Raw genomic sequence first — 20,907 nt, 5'->3', positions numbered from 1 at the left:
ATCACAGCTTTTAACATTTCTGCCAGCAAAACAAACAGCGGATTATACTTCCAATTATATTCAAGAATGTTCCCTCATACATTCTTTATGTCATGCATTACAATTGTACAAATTGTACTCTATACTATTGTTTGGCTACAGTTGTCACTTATTTGGTGTCTTTGCCTTTGCACCCACCCATCAACTTCTGAAATCTGACTGACACCTGGGGGTCAACTCGCTGCCCTTAGCCTCATTCTGTAGTTCTCTTATGAAGAATGTCACACACCCCATGTTCATTAATGAGCCAGGCATGCAGAGTTTGAGGACCTTTATTAATAGACATGGTTACGAGTAGCCTAATACTTAGGGTGCTGCCTGAAGTAGGAATCAGTTTAAGTCCTGGCCAATATGGGTGCAGGAGAATGGAGGAACAACGTAATGCCACAATTAGTCATCGTTTATTTACAAAGACAACATTTCGGGCCGTAGCCTGTCTGTCTGGGATACATGGATTGACAGAGCAACAGACATAACCCCAACACTGTCCTCACGTCGTTTACTTGCGATTCGTAACGTGGATAAGCAAACATTAGTCAGGACGTCGGTGTGTTCAGTGATCACTAATCTACAAAGTTGACAAACCTCAAGACCGCGTTACCCAAGAGCTAATTTAACCACTGTACAATGTTGAATGACTAAGGTGAACAGTAAGTTGGGTGACTAGGTGTCAGTCTTTTTCCTTACTATTTTCTGGGTAACTTACTACAATGCTACTGAAGTGAAACCCACGTAAGGTTAGCAAACTGCTAGCAATTGCGGACTGACAACTTACTTTCTTCTTAGCAGATAACTACAGTAACATCCAAGCTTACGTGGAATTTACAACATATGGAACATGTAACGTTATTGGAAAAGCTTAACGAACTGCTCGACTGACCATGGGTTAAATGTGATTTGCACGCCAGCTCTACGTTACAACGTATACAATTAGTCCGCATTGGTTTTAGTGGAACCTCACTAGCCGGGTAGCATTAGCTTCAGCAGAGCTGCGAAATCTTTGATGTTGTAAACGCAATTAAATCTTTGGAATATGTCTAACGCTACTCATGCGTACAAGCCACATGCTGACTCTGAAACTTGCTTTTTGTCAATAGCCTACCCGCTCCGGACTGAAGACAAGAATTTCAGGAACTTACATGCTGTTACAAGACTACTTGGCGCGTACTGAGTGAAAACTGTGACGGAAAATATTGCGCAAGCGTATAACATGAAGGGGCGGGATAGGATAGGTTAACCTTCGAGGCAAAATTTGAAGAGGTCCACGGCAGAAGTTTGCCATCTGAAGGTAACTTTGACACAACACTTCTTGACACTTTGTTCACACATGTCATGTTATATTCTGTAGTTGATAATAATGGAAAATTGGCTGCCTTTGAAAAGCATTATTCTCATGATGCCGTTCCCTATAACATCCATCCTAATCAGGTCTTGCACATTAGGCTCAACATGTTGAAACACTTTGTGGTCCTTCTGGCACTCCTCCACTTTTCAAAAGCTGACGACACAATTAAAGAAATAATTATCCATCTAAGAAACCTTCGAGATCAGCAGCATCTCCTCACCTTTGTGAGTAAGCAATTTTGTATGATTATAATGGCTATGGATTGAGTGTAAGTAGGCCTATCAGTAGACATGCAATCTGATGCATATGCATGCTAAGACTTGCATCTTGATTTTCCATGCTTTGTGATATTTATTGCATAAATGACTAATAAGGATTATATTACATGATCTATGTGTATCAAAGCAAGTGGGTGAAGCAATGTTCTGTCCCTGATGTCTATAGGTTTTAGAGAGCCCCTACTACCCTGGCATAAGAATCCACTGGAATGTGGTAATGGCAGTTTCAAGACAGTCTGTGTTCAAACAATACATTTAATATGCTTCTTTATGGTAAATGGTAAAATTAAATAGATTTATGCTGAGCCTAGATTGTGCAAAGTGCAACGTGGAAAATTAGACAATGCTGACAGATGTGTAGCCTACATTGTTTTTGACCAATGAATTTGTCTTTTCTCTGACAGTTCCAGTGCAAAAAGGTCATTGCTCACGAACTTTTGCGAGCATTGGACCATGTTAAAATAACATCTTCTCATAACACTCAAAGACTTCAGGAAACTGTGAATAAACTGCAAATCAATATTGAAGGATTGATTTCAGGAGACCAATTTAAAAGCACTTTTACAGTAAGTATCAACATCCCTGTTAATGCTCAACAGTCCTGATCCATTGTTTCATAGCCTCTGCAGTCACGTGATGTTACTGATATTTTTAGAATATATACTATATTTTCCTTTTCTAGGCAGAGGAGGACTGTGCCAAAGAGAAAATCATGATTGTAAAGATCAACAGCATGACAAACTCAGCATTTATAGATCGGTATATAAGGTTCTTCCAAGACTGGCTTTCAAATCTATCATGAGCTTCCATTATCCTCACCCACGCAGCCTAAAAAAAACATAATGTATTGATCATTGGAGGTATTTCAGTGGCAAATCAGGGATCAATGTATTGCCAACAGATGAATTTTCCCAATTTCTTGAATTATTTCTCAAGTAAGATCATGTAAGGTTGATGTATAGTGTATAACATTTACACATGTATATTCATTAAGCTGGCACTTTTATCTAAAGCGACTTACCACAAGAGAATGAATGTAACTCATGAAAGAGTGTGTGATTAAGTCTGATGCAAGTTTTTATTATGTTTTAGAATTTTTTTCAGCTTTGTTACCTATCTTTTTTTACTTTTGTTCAGTTTTGCCAACCTTTATCTCAAGCCTTATGACTCCTTGTGAGTCCTTTATTTTTTGTTTAAAAAAAAAACAACCAAACCAACAACAACAACAATTTTCCTATTCATTTTCCTATTGTGTTGTATATTGCTTTTGTTTTAGAACTGATCAGTATTTATTTACAGTAAAAAAATGTACATTAAAATTTCATATGCATAACTTTTATTTATTTTTTTAAAACCTTTTTTTTATCCCAAATGTCATGGCAGAGTTGGATTCTCAGATTGGTTCATTGGACATGTACACTAACCCTTATAAGACTGGATCTGTGTGACATCACCAACTTGATTACTTGGTTGCTCTTGTCACAATTCATTAGGCCTACTTGACATGCTGAATTATATGATATTATAGATAGAAACCAACAGGGGGCAGCATTGATCTAATTCCTACAGGTCGAAAGGCAAACACATAAATCCATGTATTTATTTATTAGTTTTCATTTTTCAATGGTAAGAAAGTAAATCGCAAAGGGATACTTATCATAAATCCTCCCATCCTTATGTAAAGAGAAAATGTTTCTCTACATAAATGTCTGTCTACCAGTTTTGATGCAACAATTTCCCGATTGCAAAATTCAGCTGGAGAGTGCAGATTGAGAAAGTGATGCTGGTACTGCGTACTGTCCCTGTATTCATATATCTCTTTACACTTTTAAATGGTTTTGTGTGAAGTGCAGATGAATTAGGCATTGTTGGACTGATATCTAAGAAGCTTCTTACTCATATTTAGGTATAATTTACTGAGTTTTCCTTGAGACCGAACCTCAAAACTCACAAATTGCTCTGATGTTACTATCATTTCACTAGCATTACCGCTGAATGTCAGTGGATACTAGAGGTACCCAGATAATGGCATGTTATCCATTCCATGCAAATACATCTATCTGTATAGGTTTTAGGATCATTCAAGTCTGATGGGCGCAAGAAAATAAGAAATGATGAAAGGTAGCAAGTGATTAAGAAAACAAAGGAAGCAACAGGAGGTATCAGTGCTCAGCCCTGCATAGACTTGCAGTGCCATTGGCCTTTGCCCTCATGTACAGTATATGAGAACTAGCTATCAATAGCAAAATGCTATGAGACATAGCCCTATATGACTGTTGGACAGCTTTTCACGATCTGTGAAAACTGAAAAAGGATTAAAGGAATATCATGTAACCTACTGTATTCCCCTAGAATTGGTTGGAAAAGAGAAATGGTTTTAAGTATGTGGCCACAATGTTGACCTAACTGATGCAGAAGAAAACACTTGATTTGAACCCCTGGATTAGATATTTCATTTCCCCCATTGGCATTCCAGCCCTGGCTCCTCTTTCCACTTTGTTTTTGTGTGTGCATTTGTTTGACCTTGTTTGCTTGTATGAACTGTGAATGGATCATGACTCCTCTCCAAGCTGAGTCACAGTAGCGACGCTCCCACCTCCAATCAAAGACTTCTTTCAGTGGCGTGATGAGAAATGAGAAGCTCAATACAGGGATGAGGAGGGGGTGGGGGGGCACTCTCCTGAGAGTGACCTGGATAAAAGGACATCGACTTTCTGCCAAAGAGGTCATGGCTCACATCCATCTCTGCCCTGATAATCCTTTTGGATACTCTCTTATGTTTTTCAAACCATTTTTTTTTTGTTTACTTTTGTTTTCAGTAAGTTTGTGCAAAAATGTGTGAGCTGTAATACATTAAACTGGAGGTGGCCAACTGTTTTAAGGTCATACTCACCGTCCTGGTCTGTCTAAAGGCCGTATTCAACATCATGCTCATCAACATCCCCATTCAGATGTGATAGAGATGAGGAGAGATGAGGGGAGGTGAGGTGAGGTGAGGTGAGAGAAGGTGCCATGCTAAGCAACTGGAAGTAATGCCATGGTCAGATGATGTTAATTTTTTAAAAATGTCAAGTGTCATATCAAATGTCGCTTAGTAACTGCATCACCCTCATCACAGTTATCCCCTCGCTGTGCCATAAAATTAATCTTGCACAAAAAAGAGACCCTTATAATACTGACCCATAAGTCCAGAATACATACCTCCCATACTTGCTCTATTGTAGACACATTCTAGTGCTTGACACGGTCTGGTTTTGAAGAGTGTTGTCACATCTACAGTGAACCGACTGAAAAACAACAGGGGTGATATTAGTACTGACAGATACTGAGCTATTGCATTTCTTTGAAGTGGATAGCCATCGGTTTCAACTGTCTAAGGGCAAAGCTAGGAGGAAGCCCATATGTCAGGTCTATTGCTCTGAAGGTTGGCTCAGAGCAAACACTTTTCAAGTGCAACACCTCCTTGACAATATGATTTGTTAGCTATCTCTTGTGTTCACCGCCAGCAATTCTGATATAATTGAAGTGGAAAAAGGTTATCTTGCTTCAGGGCAAACTCTTATCCCACACAAATTATTTTCTTATTTATTGTCTGTTCAGGTGTTTGTGGGCTATTTTTAAATCAGTGCAACCGCAGGTTTAAGTCACTGTTTGTGATTATAAAAAGGGAGCATGTCTGACACTCTATTACCCACATTCACAATATGTGCACTCATCAACACTCTAGGAACCATTTACCCCTGATATAGACATTACACAATAACCTCCACCATCGTCAAACACGTTCTGAATGCCTTTTTAAAAAATGTGATACCGCATGGCGCAGCCCACCTCTCCGAGATCACAGAACTCATAATTTACCCACCTCTTATTATGTTTAATTCAATAGTACTAAGGTCTCACACAATGGGAGATTGATGCTGTGCTTGCAGTGCATTGCATTCACTTACCATTTAACCTCTGTAATTACAGATAAGAAATCGAATTTACACCTCTTTGCTCCAATAACAGTTATAAAGAGGGACTGTATGGCTAAAAAATGTCTATAATGTCTGTATAGGCACTTTTTGCCTGCTCTTAAAATGCATGTGTTGGCCCCAGCCGTGGCACAACTGGCTGGGGCACCTGCACCGCACGCCGGCGACCCGGGTTCGATTCCCGCCCTGTGGTCCTTGCCGGATCCCACCCCTACTCTCTCTCCTGCTCATTTCCTGTCATACTCTCTACTGTCCTGTCCAATTAAAGGCATAAAAAGCCCAAAAAAATAATAAAAAAAATAAAATAAAAAAAAATGCATGTGTCGAAAATAACACAGCTTGCGTTGTTTTTAACACATCTCTGTTCATATAAGGATAAGCCAGTTTGTGCTGTTTCCTTTTTAAATTTGTTATATGTGGTGTTGAAAACATTGCAACTTGTAACACATCTCTGTGTCCAGATAAGGACAACATATCCGTTATAAGAGTGTAGACATTCTATTACCATGTACATTACCGTGTATTGTTCTAATCAGTCTCCATTGTCAAAACATTTTAATCACATTAAATGTATTCTATGGGTTATTTGTGTATTTTACTTCCAATTGGAGATTAATATTAAGAAGTCCATGACAAATAATGAAAATGTATCTACGGGTATAATGTGAGACAAATGCCGTGATGGACCATTCATATCACATATTCATAATTTTGTGGTAAAAGTTCAACAAAGTCTGGAAAAATGGATACAGTAATTTCCTGTGTATATTAGCCACATTGTGCATAAGCCACAGGACAATGTTTTATCTTGCAGTTAAAAAGGGATAATAGGAGAGAGCGAGAGAGAGAGAGAGAGCAGAGAGAGAGATTAAGCTTAAAGACGTCCGAATTGACCATTACATGATAGTTACATTGTCTGAGGGTGCATTATCTAAATTCAGACTGTTAAAAGGACATTGTTGAAATGCAGGTCCAGGCACTCCCAAAAGAGGACTTTTATTGTATCTGACTTGGATGAAGCTGAAGTGAATAGACCTAATGTCTCCATATATGGTGATTTATAATGATGGTTGCCCTCACTTTATTAAATAATGATTGCTTTTGACGGTTATTACTTACACAATGCTTCTTTATATCTCTTCTTCTTAATATCTCTCTCTGGGACTCAGGGAATGTGCCAACTACAGTTATGGTCTCACTCTACATAATGAAACCACAATGAATATACTTTGCGCTGCATTAAGATTCAAACTATTTCAAAATTAAGCCCACATCAAGTCTCGAAAACATGAACTGATAATGACCTCCGTATAGACATCCGTCTAACTAACTCATCGTATAACTCTGAATGAGGAGGACTCACTGAAAATGATCTGCCTGCATGAGCCATGGGAGGCTAGAGTGGTCAGACAGGAATAGTAAAAAGAATAATGATGATGGATAAAACTCTGTTTGACACCTCGTACACTCCATAGCTCAGCTGTGCAGCTTATATATGGGGCAGGGCATGATCATACTTCATCATCAAGTGAAAATGAATAGGTAACGAGGTCAGAAAAGTGTATTCAAATGAAATACCACATTGATTGACATTTCAGTGTGGGTTATAAATATGCATGTTTTGTTACAATATGCGATGTTTCATAAGAAATGCTCTACAGCTTGCATGTCTAAGGTATTGGCACAGGAATAGCTGTAAACATAGAACATGGCTAATACTGTTATACTAGCCTGGGTACGCCCATGCTGCCTTGTGTGCAATTTTATTCATGCTGCTAGACAGCCTGGAAACCATGGACCTAATTTTTGTCTCAGCTAGGGAGCCAATAGCAGAATGGGGGGGGGGGGGGGGGGGGGCAGCAAAACGATGATAACGTCTAAGCAACACACCAAAGCTTGTATTTTGGTTATGGACCAAACCAGCTTTTGTTCAAATCTACACACTATTGAAAAATGTAAGGTTCATTAATCCAATGTTATTTTGAAGCATTAAAACGCTCAACATTTGTCATCTGGAATGCTAATCAATTCGACTCGCTAGCTATGAGCTACGCACAGACACATTTGATAGACATCCACAGCACCCAATAAACAGCTCTGGGCATTTGTAAACCATGCCTTAAATACGAGAAAATAAATGTTTGGTTCCCAGACCACATCTCAGATGTGGTGGCGTTAGCCAGGCTACTGCATACTGTTATAGTTTAGCAATAGGATTCATGCATGCAAGAGACTGCAGAAATGTGTTTGGTGAAGCTTTTGTCAGGGAAGACAGGCAGGTTGAGGTAGAAAAGGGGAGTCGTTCAGCAACCAACCGGTCACTACCTTGAGCACAGCTCCTCCTGACCATTTCAAAGTGGCCTTGACTTGAATGATATTGAATGGTAGCCCCATCTAAGAAGTTAATATCAACTATCATTCAGTTATTTCCAATATACTTTATTAGAAGGCAAGGCACTAATAAAGTATAAAGTACCAAACTACACACTATGAAACCTCCCCCCCCTCACTCTCTCTCTCTCTCTCTCTCTCTCTCTCTCTCCCCTTCTCTTTCTTATGGCCCCTCTCAAGATGACACGAGATATATGGCTTCTATCATCTGCAGATATATTACTGGTCAAAACCACATTGTGTGAAAATCAAAGTGTTCACATTGATGTTTTCTGCAATAGCCCTGGGGATAAGAGAGGACCCATTTCTGACCTGATGATGAGAGAGCCACCCTAGAGACCTAACCTCAGAGCACACAGTCACCTCTATTACCTTACTCATCTGAGCCTTCGGTAACTTGTCATGGACAATGTCATATAGGAAACCCATCACAACACAAAAGTAATTTGCACATGCAGGGAGTTATGTCTTAATAATGCATTTCATTAAAAAGCACCTTTCGTGACATCCATGGTTGCTTGACATATTTCATAATCCACAAAATTTGAACCCAGTCATAGATAGATAGATAGATACTATCAACTGAATGATATTGGAAGTCTATATCACAACAAATAATTATGTCAGGCCTGTAGAAATGGGTTATGAATTGAAAAGATTTCTCAACAAACCCCCCTCAGTTTTGTTGAGAAATACACAAAGGACTCTGGTGGGGGACAGATAGATACCTGCTGTTAAAAGCTCACTGCAAAATGTCAACAAGATGCTGGAGCCTTTGGTGTCTAATAATCTCAACCATTATAAAGATTTGTCCAATATAGTCTAGCTCAAAGAAATGAAAAGAAAAATGTTTTTTTTTTTTTTGTGAAGGGACCAGACTGAGTGATAACTTACTGCAAACTAAGCCAAGATGGTAAAAAAAAGCTGTTCAAGCTCTTTTAAACAAAAAACAACATAATTAATTTATTCAATGCCCAACACACTTTACAGTGAAAGGAAAACCTCACTAAATATCACAAATGTGTAGACCCCACCTGGGTTATGCACATTACTGCATTTATACAGTCAGTATAAGACATATCATACAGTTTGAGATGATTTTATTCTAGTGACTGTATAAAAGAGCAGTCTATTTTTCTAGAGCTAAACTGGTGAAATTGGATACGGTTTTACCTGAAAATGTATATCTAATCTGTTCAAAAGGACATTTCTGGGAGATTGGTTCATCCAGCACCCTGGACAGCGACCACTCAACATTTGGGCTTGGCTGTTCCATTCCAGCACAACAGTGTTGTGTGTCGAGGTTGAATCTAAACCTCCAGGTGTGCTGACAATATTGTCTTTGCCCGGAGTTCTTTTTTCAAAGCCTAATGTTGCTTCATTTGGCACACCTTACCCTAAAACCCTCAAAAATCCATTGTTCATTGTATCTTTGTTATCTTTACTCTTTCCCACTGCCTGTATCTCAATTTATTTGGATAGTCTTTGCCTGACAAAGGCGTTGAGCATTCCACTCAGTATGTAGTAGACAGCCTGCTGGGTCACGACACACACACAAAAAATGTCATTCCTCCAAACACCAATGCACTTTAATCTGCTGTGCTCTGAAAACAAGCCCTTACGGGTGGCCACCTCCTCTGCTCCCCTGTCTCCCTGCCGCAGCCTGAGGCATGGTGTCTACCACAGTGACTACATCTCTGACAGGAAGCTAAAGAAAATGTGCGAGAGCTCTTCACACTGGTGTGTGTGTGTGTGTGTAGCCTACATGTGTGTGGGTTTCTCTTTCGAGCACAATGTCTTCCTATTTCCCGTGGACAAAGACTTGATACCAGCAAAGTAATCATTTCCTTGATTTGTGTGAAGCGTATCAATTTAGCTTAGAACTGCTTCAGAGCAGTGTTGTGTCTTGTCAAGTCAAAAGAGGGACTCGTGACTTAAGAGATTATGTCTATTATTCTCCTTCCTTGGATGCTTAGCAGTTATCACATATCAATGCCCCAGAAAGAGAGAGAGAGAGAGAGGAAGAGAAAGAGAAAGAGAAAGAGAAAGTGAGAAACAGAGAGAGACAGAGAGAGAGAGAGAGGGAGAGAGAGAGTCATTTTGACATCCAGACATTCTACATGAACCTCTGTGGTCCCTTCAAATGAATGGTTGTGTTTGATTCATCTCATGCAGCGAATACACGCTCAGTGTGCACAACAGAGTGAATCATTTGCATCAGTGTCGTGTGTCCTGCACTGTAAACTAGTAAGAAAGATACAATCGTGTGTCTGCACTGTAGACCAATAAGAAAGATACAACGTTTCCTATTCTAGAAATTTCTGTTCCTAGAAAGTAGCTTCAATGATATCTGCTCATGTCAGTTCTTGTCACTTCTTCAAACGTCTGTCTGCAAAGCCACATCTGGTGCTCCTAGTGTTACAAGCAAGTTTCAGGAGCTATAATAACACTGAGAAATGGAGATTGGGTGGAGGATGATTGTCAAACCACTGGATTGCTCATTCGATTAGGTCTGCTGAGCAGAGGTCACCTCTGTCAGTGCAAGAAGATCTGCCGCCACGCGGCTTAAGGTTCACCTCTGACCGGTCCCTCTGTCGTGAGCAGACAGCGTATGCTGTTAGGAGACATGCCCGATCACGCTGCCTGCTAGGACTCCCGCACAAAGATGTCTACATGAATTACTTACACACATGCACATGCAAACACACAAACACACACACACACACACACACACACACACACACACACACACACACACACCCTTATGCACACACAAACACACACACTGTTACAAAGACACTCCCCCTCCCACACACATACACACACACACATACACACACACACACACACACACACACACACACACACACACACACACACACACACACACACACACACACACGCACACAGAGAGAGAGAGAGAGAGAGAGAAACCTAAATGAGGAAGCATGCTAATGAATATAAACATCTTGGGGATATTCATCCCTTCAGTTAACACATTATCACTCAGCCAGGTCAAGACTGTTGCATGTGGAAAGAGGTCAATAAATGTTCCTGAATGGCAATGCATATGAGAAAACATGCATAAATTACACAACAGCTACAGTATCCCTGCCTCCACTAAATCCTATTCTCTTCTTCTTCTAACTATGTACAGCATTAATTAAATGAAAACAGATTTGGCATGTTTATGTGATAGCATTTGCAATAAAATCTCCTGTGATGATTTACCCAGTAGATGGCCTCACTGAGCCTGTTTACATGCAAATGTACTCTTGTCCATATAAATGATAATGTTGTAAAAGCTGTTATCTCTTGTTTCAAATTGGAAACTGGAGAGTAGGTTTAAAATATGTTTGTATTACAACGGAAGAGTCTCCAAACATAGAACAATAACCAGTAAATGATTCAACGTTTGTACAGTGAAGCAACCACCAAACATTAGTGCGTGAATAACATAAAATGACCGGAACGGACAGAGATTGGGTTGTGTTTTTTGGTTCACAACACACTTCATCCGACTACGAGCAAGGAGAGAGAGATGAAGAAGAAGAGGTTGAGAGAGAGAGAACTAGTGGCAGGGAGCTAGGGAGATAAGGCACATTCATAAGACAGCCTTGGTATGATGACAGTCCATTTCTGTAAATGCTGGAAGTGCAACACTTCGAACACGTCTGCACTGAGTGTAAGCAGACATAACGCCACTGTGCGTCAACTTAAAAACGGGTAGCATCAAGCAGTCCTCGTGGAGCATGCTGTACTTTTGAGAATTGGACAGCTTCCGTTTGTATGTGTCGACACTAATAGCGACGCTTCAAGAGGAGAGTAAACTTGACCAAATGTATATGGATGAGAGGATTTGGAAAGTGAGTCATAAAACCGAGGGGGAACGCTGCAGCGTGCATCTTAGAGCGCGCGAGCAGGGAAGGATTGGGAAGCACGTTTCTGGCGGGATTTTCTTGTCTAGGAGACGAAGAATAGCACAAGAAGACAACAACTGAAACAGTTATCTGAAAGTACACCATATCTGGGATAAATATTGGTATCGACAGTTGGTCTTTCTTAAATGTTGATTCGTCAAAAAAGGAGATATTTGAAGGAAAACATGGGACGAAAAAGGACTTATGGCATGGAAACACACTATCGGCATATGTAGGTCTCCGAACCATAAAGATTCTGGTAACGTGCTTCTTTCAATATGGAAAGTATCATCTTTCTGATCGTAGTTCAATCGAAGTCAGCGTCTCTCCTCAGAAGTAAGGTGTTCTGCTTGGACATGTACAATCGGTTGATTTGTTGTTTTATGTAATTGCGAAAGCCACAAAACTAAAAAAAAAAGTATCAACATGGTATAGTTGTCAATGCCTGTATGTAGCGCTGTGTTCAGTGGGTTTGTTTTGAGCCTGCTCGTAAAAGCGCTTGTCCTGGGTTTTATATCAGCTAGATAAGGACAGAAGCGCACGGACACGCCTCGTCGGTCATGAACGAGAACAAATCAGACCAACACGGCACAAATATGATCAATAGACTATATCGATTGACTCATATATAAGGCTAGCGATCGGTCTTTCCTATGTTTGTTTGACGCGCATGGAAGAATGTGTTGGGAAAGTTCACTTACCCGCCGTTTACATCGGTTTTGGAGCACCGGGCATAAATTCTGATGACAAAATACAGCAAACCTTTGGAATTTCTTAGGAAAAGAACAGCTCTGAAAGTTTGGCGGATTTGGAGACATGTGGCTTAAAATGGGTGATTTCCCCACCGTCTGCTTTATGAATATAGAGCTCGTGCTTTAAAGTTGATGAGGACATTTTTGCATGATGATCACCAAATTGAGGATGGTGAGAGTGCATTCAAATCAGCGAAGTGCATGGTGGATGGCTGCAGAACATTTTTCCATCTAGCTGCTTTTTCGCCAGAAAGGGGAAACTATGGGGTGATTTTCGCATTTGACAGCAGGCTGTAAATCATGGATGTGAATTTCTCCACTGTTCTGGATAGCAACGTGTCGGAGAGAGACTCGTCTAAGCGTGTGCTCACAGGCTGCTTCCTCTCCCTCCTCATTCTCACCACTCTGCTGGGGAATACACTGGTGTGTGCCGCCGTCACCAAGTTCCGCCACCTGCGCACCAAGGTAACCAACTTTTTTGTCATCTCGCTGGCTATCTCTGATCTGCTGGTGGCTATCCTGGTAATGCCATGGAAGGCAGCGACAGAAATCGTTGGCTTTTGGCCCTTTGGTGCCTTCTGTAATGTCTGGGTGGCATTTGACATCATGTGCTCCACTGCCTCCATCCTTAACCTTTGTGTCATCAGTGTGGATCGTTACTGGGCGATATCCAGCCCTTTCCGCTATGAGAGGAAGATGACGCCGAAGGTGGCGTTTGTGATGATCAGCGTGGCATGGACGCTCTCCGTGCTCATCTCCTTCATACCCGTGCAGCTCAACTGGCACAAAGCGCAGACGATCAGCTACAGCGAGCTCAACGGCACCTACGTCGACATCCCGCCCGACAACTGCGACTCCAGCCTCAACCGGACGTACGCCATCTCGTCGTCGCTCATCAGCTTCTACATCCCCGTGGCCATCATGATTGTCACCTACACCCGCATCTACCGCATCGCCCAGGTGCAGATCCGCCGCATCTCGGCACTGGAGCGGGCGGCGGAGAGCGCCAAGAACCGCCACAGCGGCACGGTCAACAGCGCCGCGGCCGAGTCGGAGAGCTCCTTCAAGATGTCCTTCAAGCGCGAGACCAAAGTCCTCAAGACCCTGTCGGTGATCATGGGCGTGTTTGTGTGCTGTTGGTTGCCCTTCTTCATCCTCAACTGCATGGTGCCGTTCTGCGAACCCGATGAGGAGGGCGGCAGCGACTTTCCCTGCATCAGCCCCACCACCTTCGACGTGTTTGTGTGGTTCGGCTGGGCCAACTCCTCGCTCAACCCCATCATCTACGCCTTCAACGCCGACTTCCGCAAGGCGTTCTCCATCCTGCTGGGCTGCCACCGCCTCTGCCCCAGCAGCAGCAACGCCGTCGAGATCGTCAGCATCAACAACAATGGGGCCGCGGTGCTGCCACCGCCACCGGCGGCCATTTGCAACCAGTATCAGCCCAAAGGGCTCATCCCAAAGGAGCCCAACAGCAACAGCGGCAGTTACGTCATCCCCCACAGCACCCTGTGCCCGGAGGACGAGACCCAGTGCAAAGAGGAGGAGACTGGGATTAAGGAGTTTGAGAAACTCTCACCCTCCATGTCCGCAAACTTGGAGAGCGACACGGACGTCTCGTTGGAGAAGATCAATCCCATCACACAGAATGGCCAGCACAAATCCCTTGCCTGTTGAGCCTCATATTTCACTCAAAAGGCGTTATTGAGTGCAACAGAAGACAATTACGGAAAATAAAAACAAACACGTGCACGTTTGTACAACTGAGAATAACTAGCTGAGGGTTGGAGAGGGACCAGAATCACAGTTTGGGGAATCTAAGCTGAGCTTCACTGAAGACCTTAAAAAAAACTGTTACTCTGAAATGTGGGAATCAAAAGAATGTCAAATATTTGATGGCACTTTAACCTGGATAACTATCTGCAAAACGCTCTCAGCATTTATTAATGACACTGACAGGTTTGTTGATAAATGCCTCAACTTGAAGTGAGCAAAATGAGATACAAAAAATTGTTTCACGTGCACGTGTGTATACATGTACGTGGTTTTATAAAATGAGATTAATGTTCCAGAGGCCAATGAAACATAATGAGATAATTAGAGTATTAGTCCATTACCTTGTAGGTGAGTGCTTTACTTCCACTTGTACAGGTCAAAGGCAATTAGGAGTCTTTGGTTCAATCTACTTGATGTCAACAATGTTGTGTACATAGTTTCCACTGTTTATCAAAGTTGGTTAAACTAACCTCTCAATACACTGCTATTTGTGCTAACTAAGAGGAATCAAATAGACGCAAGTGTGGTCATCTGGCAGTTTTAATGTGAGTCTGTGGCCATCTACTATTTCCTAGGTGTTCATGTCGATGGTGATCAGGGGGAGTGTCAAACCACAGGGTCTTTTGTGACATTTCCATTTTTCAGATTTGCACTCATTGATACCAAGAGATTTGTGTGTGTGTGTGTGTGTGTGGTTTTTTTTACAAGTAGTTTAATTCTGGGAAAGGACCCGAGAACAGAGAAAGACAGAGACAGAGATGAAAGAGAGAACGAGGAGTACAGTGCCAGTTCATGGAGGTTATGCTCACATTGTCAGACTGAATATGAATAACAAATGTCATGTTTATTTTGTCATGCCCCCTCATGGAAGAAGAACAATAGGCTTGTTAACAATGTAGGGAAGGCCTTTCTTACAGGCTATTTCAATTTCAAAGGGGGTTAGATGACGGACGCCTCTGTCTGTTATTATCAAATGGAACTCCCAGGCCAACGTCAGGATTTCAAACAGGCCATTTTGCCTCCACATTCCATTGGAACTCGATAGTAACTCGCAGCCAAATTCCTTTATGAAGTTATCGTTAGTGCAGCAGCAGGCCTCCACCCCCCACCCTTTCCTCTGGTCGGAGCCGAGTGTAGTGACAATTTCCAGTATGGGTTGAATTAGCCATCCGCTGCAGGAGCCTCAGGGGACAGTAACCTCTCTCACCCTCGGTGAAGGACAACGGCCTGTTTCCACTGGTGCCCTGCAACAGTATTGTGCTGTAAAAAAGGTCTCAGTGAAATTGCGAAATGTCGCCAATGCATAATTTAAATGCAATTACAATACAGTACCTTGTGCAATGATAACAATGACAAAAGATGCTGTTAGACAGGAAGGGCATCTGGTGCATTGTGACCTCTCATGAATAACTGAGACTTTGAAATTGAGAGTCATCAAGAGTTTGGTTGTGTGGTTGGATAAATATATGGCTCACTGTAATCATCTGGTTTTAGTTGCTGTTTCAATATATGAGTCAGTGGCCCATTCAAAAAAAGTAAATCACTTGATTGTGTTTTTTTTTTTATTTAATTGTTTTAAATCTTGTTATCCTGGCCTAACAGGATTCCAAGTGGGTGATTTAATCTCCTAAAGTGTCAATTTAGATGGTATTGTAGTGTTCTGTTTTTTTGGCCTGTGTTTATTGACATCTCTGCCTTAGTCTCTTAAATACAAACAAACACATCCACAGCTGTCCTAAGATGTCAGGCCTGTGCATGGTTGGAGAAAAGCTGCTGTGTTTTTAATGGTCACTGGTTGAAATAGTTTAGCTCTACGGCCCCATAAGTGCAGTCCCTTGAACACATTTAGACATGCATACTCAAGCAATTTATTCCGTTTTTTCAGAGCCAAGATCTGGGCAGATTTTTGCAACTGGCCATTTTTTTTTGGCACCTTGTTGATGGCAAGGGCACTCTCTCTCCAGCTACATCGACATTGAATCGCTCAGCATGTTTAGTGTGTATTTCGACGGTCTGGAGACTCATTGCACTGTGGTATAAGCCAATGTGACAAGCCCTTCGCTATGAGCTGAGGACTAGTCCACGGAGCACAGCTCCAAATGCTGTCTCCACTCCCTATGTGTTACAATGAAGGCTTGAACAGAGTAGAATTGAACTGATAATGTGAATCAATACAAGCAGTGAGAACGTGATGCAATGTACAGACTGCACTCCCCCTCAATCCGTATTGAAAACCCATTTAGCTTTGTCTCCACTCTGAATATCTGAATCTAGGGAGCAGTACCCAAGAGACTCATTGGCATTATTTATCCCTCTAACACACACCCTTTGCTTTTCTTTATCTCTCAATTATTTTACAGTTTTATTTCACTCTCTCTCTCTCTCTCTCAAAATGCCAGATCTATTTATGTTTATTGAGATTCTGCAATTCCGCCAAATTGATCTAAATAAGTGCATTTCTTTGTCCACAATTGAGCACGATCTCCTCTGGAAGAAAATGAAAATCCCATAGGCTTTTGGGAGATATCATGCTTATTTACCTTTTACGGTTGTCTGAACAATGCTGGTCAGGGTTGTAATGACCCTAAGGGTTAGTTACTAGTGTTTCCAGATCTTTCTCTGAAATTAGGCAAATAAAATCTAAGGGAGACCCAGGTGCAGGCTTTATCGCTGAACCACCTCTGCCTTGGCTGAGGGATCATCTCTTTAATCTTAATTGAAATCAAAATAATGAATAATGCTCTGTGGTTTAATGGCCTTTTGTTCAATGTTTTGACATCACTCACAGAGAGATTTTGGTCATTAGTATGATGATGTGTAAATGTTGCTTGCAACCAAACCCATCCACTCTCATACCAACGTTAACTGTTGAGCATAAATGATGAATAATTGTGTTTGTCAAGGGAAAGGGTTAATTTGTCTGTTACAGAGTATTTGTTAGCTATCTTTGAGAATAAGATGGGTGGATGTCAAATTGAACTCTATATTTCTGTTATTTTGAGTTCTATGAGTTTTAAAGAAAGGTTATGACAATGAGTTATATAAAAAAAAAACAAAGAAACTAAATCATCCCCTACCTCGGTATTGAACAACAAAGTGTAACATACCGTTACCTGTCTAAAATAATGACATAAGTCTTTTTTTTTCAGAAAACACGAACAAAGTCAGCCAAAAATTGAATAATGATGATTTAGGCAAATAAAAGTCAAATAATTACTTATGCCATTATTTTAGGTGACGATACAGTAAGTGAAACAAACAAACATACAAAAAAAGAAAATGTATTGTATTATGTTAAAATGTAGATGTGAACACAAGTGCTTTTTATCTGGGGAAAAAATCCTTAATTGTGAGTAGATAACTGTATGTGCTGTTTGTCAAATGTGGGCTTGTGGAACACAATGAGACGCCAGTAAGATTTTAAAAATGTTGTGCTGCTGTTGTACAGAAAGTTTCAAGGGTGAACCCTCAAATTTATTACAGTATCTAGTTTACAGTTTGTATAAAATGTGCCCTTTGTATTTGCTAAATAAAAGTGTATGTATTTTTTTTTTAATTGGGCTATTTGTCTTTGTCACTGACTCTCCCACTGAAAATGCTGTCTTTCTGCCTCAACTTGGTATGCATTCATTAGAAAAGGAGGATGACTGCCCAGAAATGTTTTATGTTTATACAAAGATAACTTCATAACTACCATTATCCTTTCTTGCAAGAGAATTCATGCAAGGAAAGTGTTAATTGAGATGAGCCACACATTACAGACATGGTTTAGTGGTCCAGTTTGGTTTGCTATATTAGCTCCACAAACAATTGCTTCTGTTTATATTATCATATCCATTCTGCTACAGAACAGCACGTCCATGGAACGTTTGTTTATACAATGTAAACAAAATATTCTGTTTTTAGTAGATGAAAATGGGAACTATAAGTATCCTCCTAAGTAAACTAAGTAGGCTATCAACTATTCCAATCCCATGCATAGTTTTGATCTTTTCCTGCCTAAGTTATGTTGGTTGATGACTTAACAGTAGATGAAATATGGGAAAGCTTTAGCCTTGCTTTCAGCTACGCATGCACAATGATCATGTGTCTTTCAAAGCTGAGTAAAGAACAAAAGTGAAAAGTAAAAAAAGGTAAAAAAGAAAACACAACTGAACACATGCTGGCTTACATAATGTGATGTCAGCCCCCCAAAACGCCATAGTTCACACCCGGGCCATATAGGTCTAGGCAGTTTGTGGATCCAGTAGTTTATTGAAAAATCAGCTCTTGGTGGGGGATCGATTGCCATTGATCACACTGACAGCAATGCACTTTTTTCCTCCCTGCTTTGAAAATGGCCTCAGCAGGCAATTTACATAACACGTCTGTGTGTAAGTTCAGTGAGAGATTCAAATAACTACAATGTTAAGCCTAAAATGTAGAGCCAATAATTAGCCACAAGACAGAAAAATACAATACAGTAAGTTAATTCGAGCAGCCTACAGTAATATATCCTTGCCAGGACTATTTGATCTGACTTCACTTCAGCACAGGTCCATCATTTATCATCTGAAGCACCACTTCACACATGGATTTTCTGTTTGGCAAGCCACTCAGTCTATACTGTACGTCCCAGAAGAAAACTCTGCTCACTCATTTGCAGAATCATAAACAGAAAAAACAATGACTTTTTCCCTATGTGGAAATATGATACTGTATATGGATGTATTTTGGTCCGTGCTGCACCAGTTCAGCTTGACAATGACGATGTGCAACAAACATGTCAGCGCCTGTAATTTGAACCCAATTTGTGAATCTGTTCAAAGCTTGACATCTCTGTTGCTTCTTCTCTCCTACCCTGCCCTCCCTGATTCCACTCATCCTCTGCTTCCACTTGCTCTCCCCGCCGCCTCCCCTTCTCCTCCCTCCTCACTCCTCCATACGTGTACAGTATGTCTCTCGTCCAGGTAATGCGAGGGAACAGGGCCATTTAGAGCAGTGCAGCAAAGAGGAGGGAAAGCCCCCGCCAAGACCAAAACACACCGAGGCTCTCAGCCTCGCAGCCTGCTGGCGTACTTATTCCGGCAGAGAGGGAGGAGAATAAAAGCATTTCGGAAGCGTTTTTTTTTTCCAACGGCCCTAGCTTCAGCTGTTGTGACAGGCCCACCACCTGGAAACCAACTGCAGAACGTGCTCTGCTATTATCTGACGGACACCATGTGTGTTGAATACGTGAACGCGCGCATGCATCGGAGGCAAGCAGCTGAGCTGTGGAGAGGTTCTTAAAGGAGATATGTTATGCATGAACGACTGACCTACTGTTTATTCCTGTCACAAAACCTACACTCCACCCGCTTTCTCTCTCTCTCTCTCTCTCTCTCTCTCGCTCTATCTCTCTCCCTCTAAACATATGTACAAAACATGCACAACAAGTAACGACACAAAAAATGTGTACACATACACATCCTCTGCATGAAAAAACACATGTATACACACCTTTATATCTACATATACGTCAAAAATGCCCCCCCCCCCGTGTCACGTGAACACACACACATCTCACACACACGTAGAAAAAAAAGAATTAAGAAATAAAAAAAACTGACAGACAGAAAAAGAAATGGAAAGTGAGAAATGGTAGAAAGACATAGAGAGAGAGAGAGAGGGAGAGAATGAAAGAGAGAGTGGGAGAGAAAGAGGGAGAGAAAGAAAGAGAAAAGTGGGAGAGAGAGAGAGAGAGAGAGAGAAAAGGTTAATAAGGGACCTGGGGCAGTGCGGAGCTGGCCAGGGCAGGAGGCGGTGGCTGTGAGCGTTGTTAAATGTGCTTATGTAACTCCGCTCGCCTCCTGACTCCCACATCATCACACACACAGGGCCAGGCCCGACGCCCTCTCCTCCCTCGCTAAATATCATCGCCACCAAAGAGCTCTGCCAGCCTGCACCAGGCCAAATCATATTGTGGATGTTGTTGTTGTTGTGTATACTCGTGTTGTTTTTGTTGTTGTTGTTTTGATTGTAGTGGTGGCGGTGTTGGTCTGGGGCTCCTATCCTCTTCTCTATCTTTTTTTTCCCTCCCCCTTTCAAGTGCAGGACTAATTATGTTAGTGGCCAAATAAAGCCCAAGCCAATCACTGGAACTAACAAGACAAAAAAGAACAAAACAAAACAAAACAGTGCATAATTGTCATTAGGGTGAGTGGATGGAGGGAGGCGCTGGATGGGTTTTCAGGATTAAAAAAATAAATAAATAAATAAATAAACAGGCTGCAGCCCAAACCCTAGACCCCCCTTATGTGTGGCTGTGGATGTGCTGATGAATAGCAACCAGTGCAAACTTTAAAGTAAACAGAGTTGTATGAGAAATATGAAGTGTTTCACAGCAGTGAGAGGAATGCACAGTATGTGTACTGTATATGTGTGAATGTGAGTTGTTCAACAGTCTTTGGT

The 20,907-nt window shown here is 41.3% G+C and overlaps 2 protein-coding genes and 1 long non-coding RNA gene across 4 annotated transcripts in view; 2 read left to right on the top strand and 1 right to left on the bottom strand.

The window, feature by feature from the left end:
• The window catches only part of rad50 (RAD50 homolog, double strand break repair protein), a 46,911-nt gene extending 45,700 nt beyond the window's left edge, over window positions 1–1,211 (bottom strand). The window contains exon 1 of the mRNA XM_062537012.1: window positions 1,179–1,211. The gene's annotated coding sequence lies outside the window, so the exon portion shown is untranslated. The remainder of the gene's footprint in view (window positions 1–1,178) is intronic.
• On the top strand, window positions 463–2,771 carry LOC134080517 (uncharacterized). 2 transcript variants are annotated; one of them, XR_009939221.1, is made up of 6 exons: window positions 463–682; window positions 1,137–1,327; window positions 1,468–1,608; window positions 1,829–1,876; window positions 2,067–2,228; window positions 2,345–2,771. It is a non-coding gene; the product is annotated as an uncharacterized LOC134080517 (long non-coding RNA). The 2 variants fall into 2 exon arrangements; XR_009939220.1 differs by having other exon boundaries at window positions 463–689.
• Window positions 2,772–12,999: 10,228 nt separating this feature from the next.
• On the top strand, window positions 13,000–14,379 carry drd1b (dopamine receptor D1b). Its single transcript, XM_062535698.1, has one exon. It carries the CDS (start codon window positions 13,003–13,005, stop codon window positions 14,377–14,379), a length of 1,377 nt encoding a protein of 458 aa, XP_062391682.1. The 5' UTR covers window positions 13,000–13,002.
• Window positions 14,380–20,907: the final 6,528 nt, after the last annotated feature.

The sequence above is a fragment of the Sardina pilchardus genome, chromosome 5 (genome assembly GCF_963854185.1).
Source record: "Sardina pilchardus chromosome 5, fSarPil1.1, whole genome shotgun sequence".
NCBI classification, from domain to species: Eukaryota; Metazoa; Chordata; class Actinopteri; order Clupeiformes; family Clupeidae; genus Sardina; species Sardina pilchardus.
The sequence above is the reverse complement of the archived record's forward strand: the minus strand, read 5'-3'. Positions and strand labels throughout refer to the sequence as shown.

What these genes read in the sequence shown, in the direction of transcription:
- drd1b (XM_062535698.1), top strand. Translation starts at nt 13,003, where the DNA reads ATGGATGTGAATTTCTCCACTGTTCTGGATAGCAACGTGTCGGAGAGA.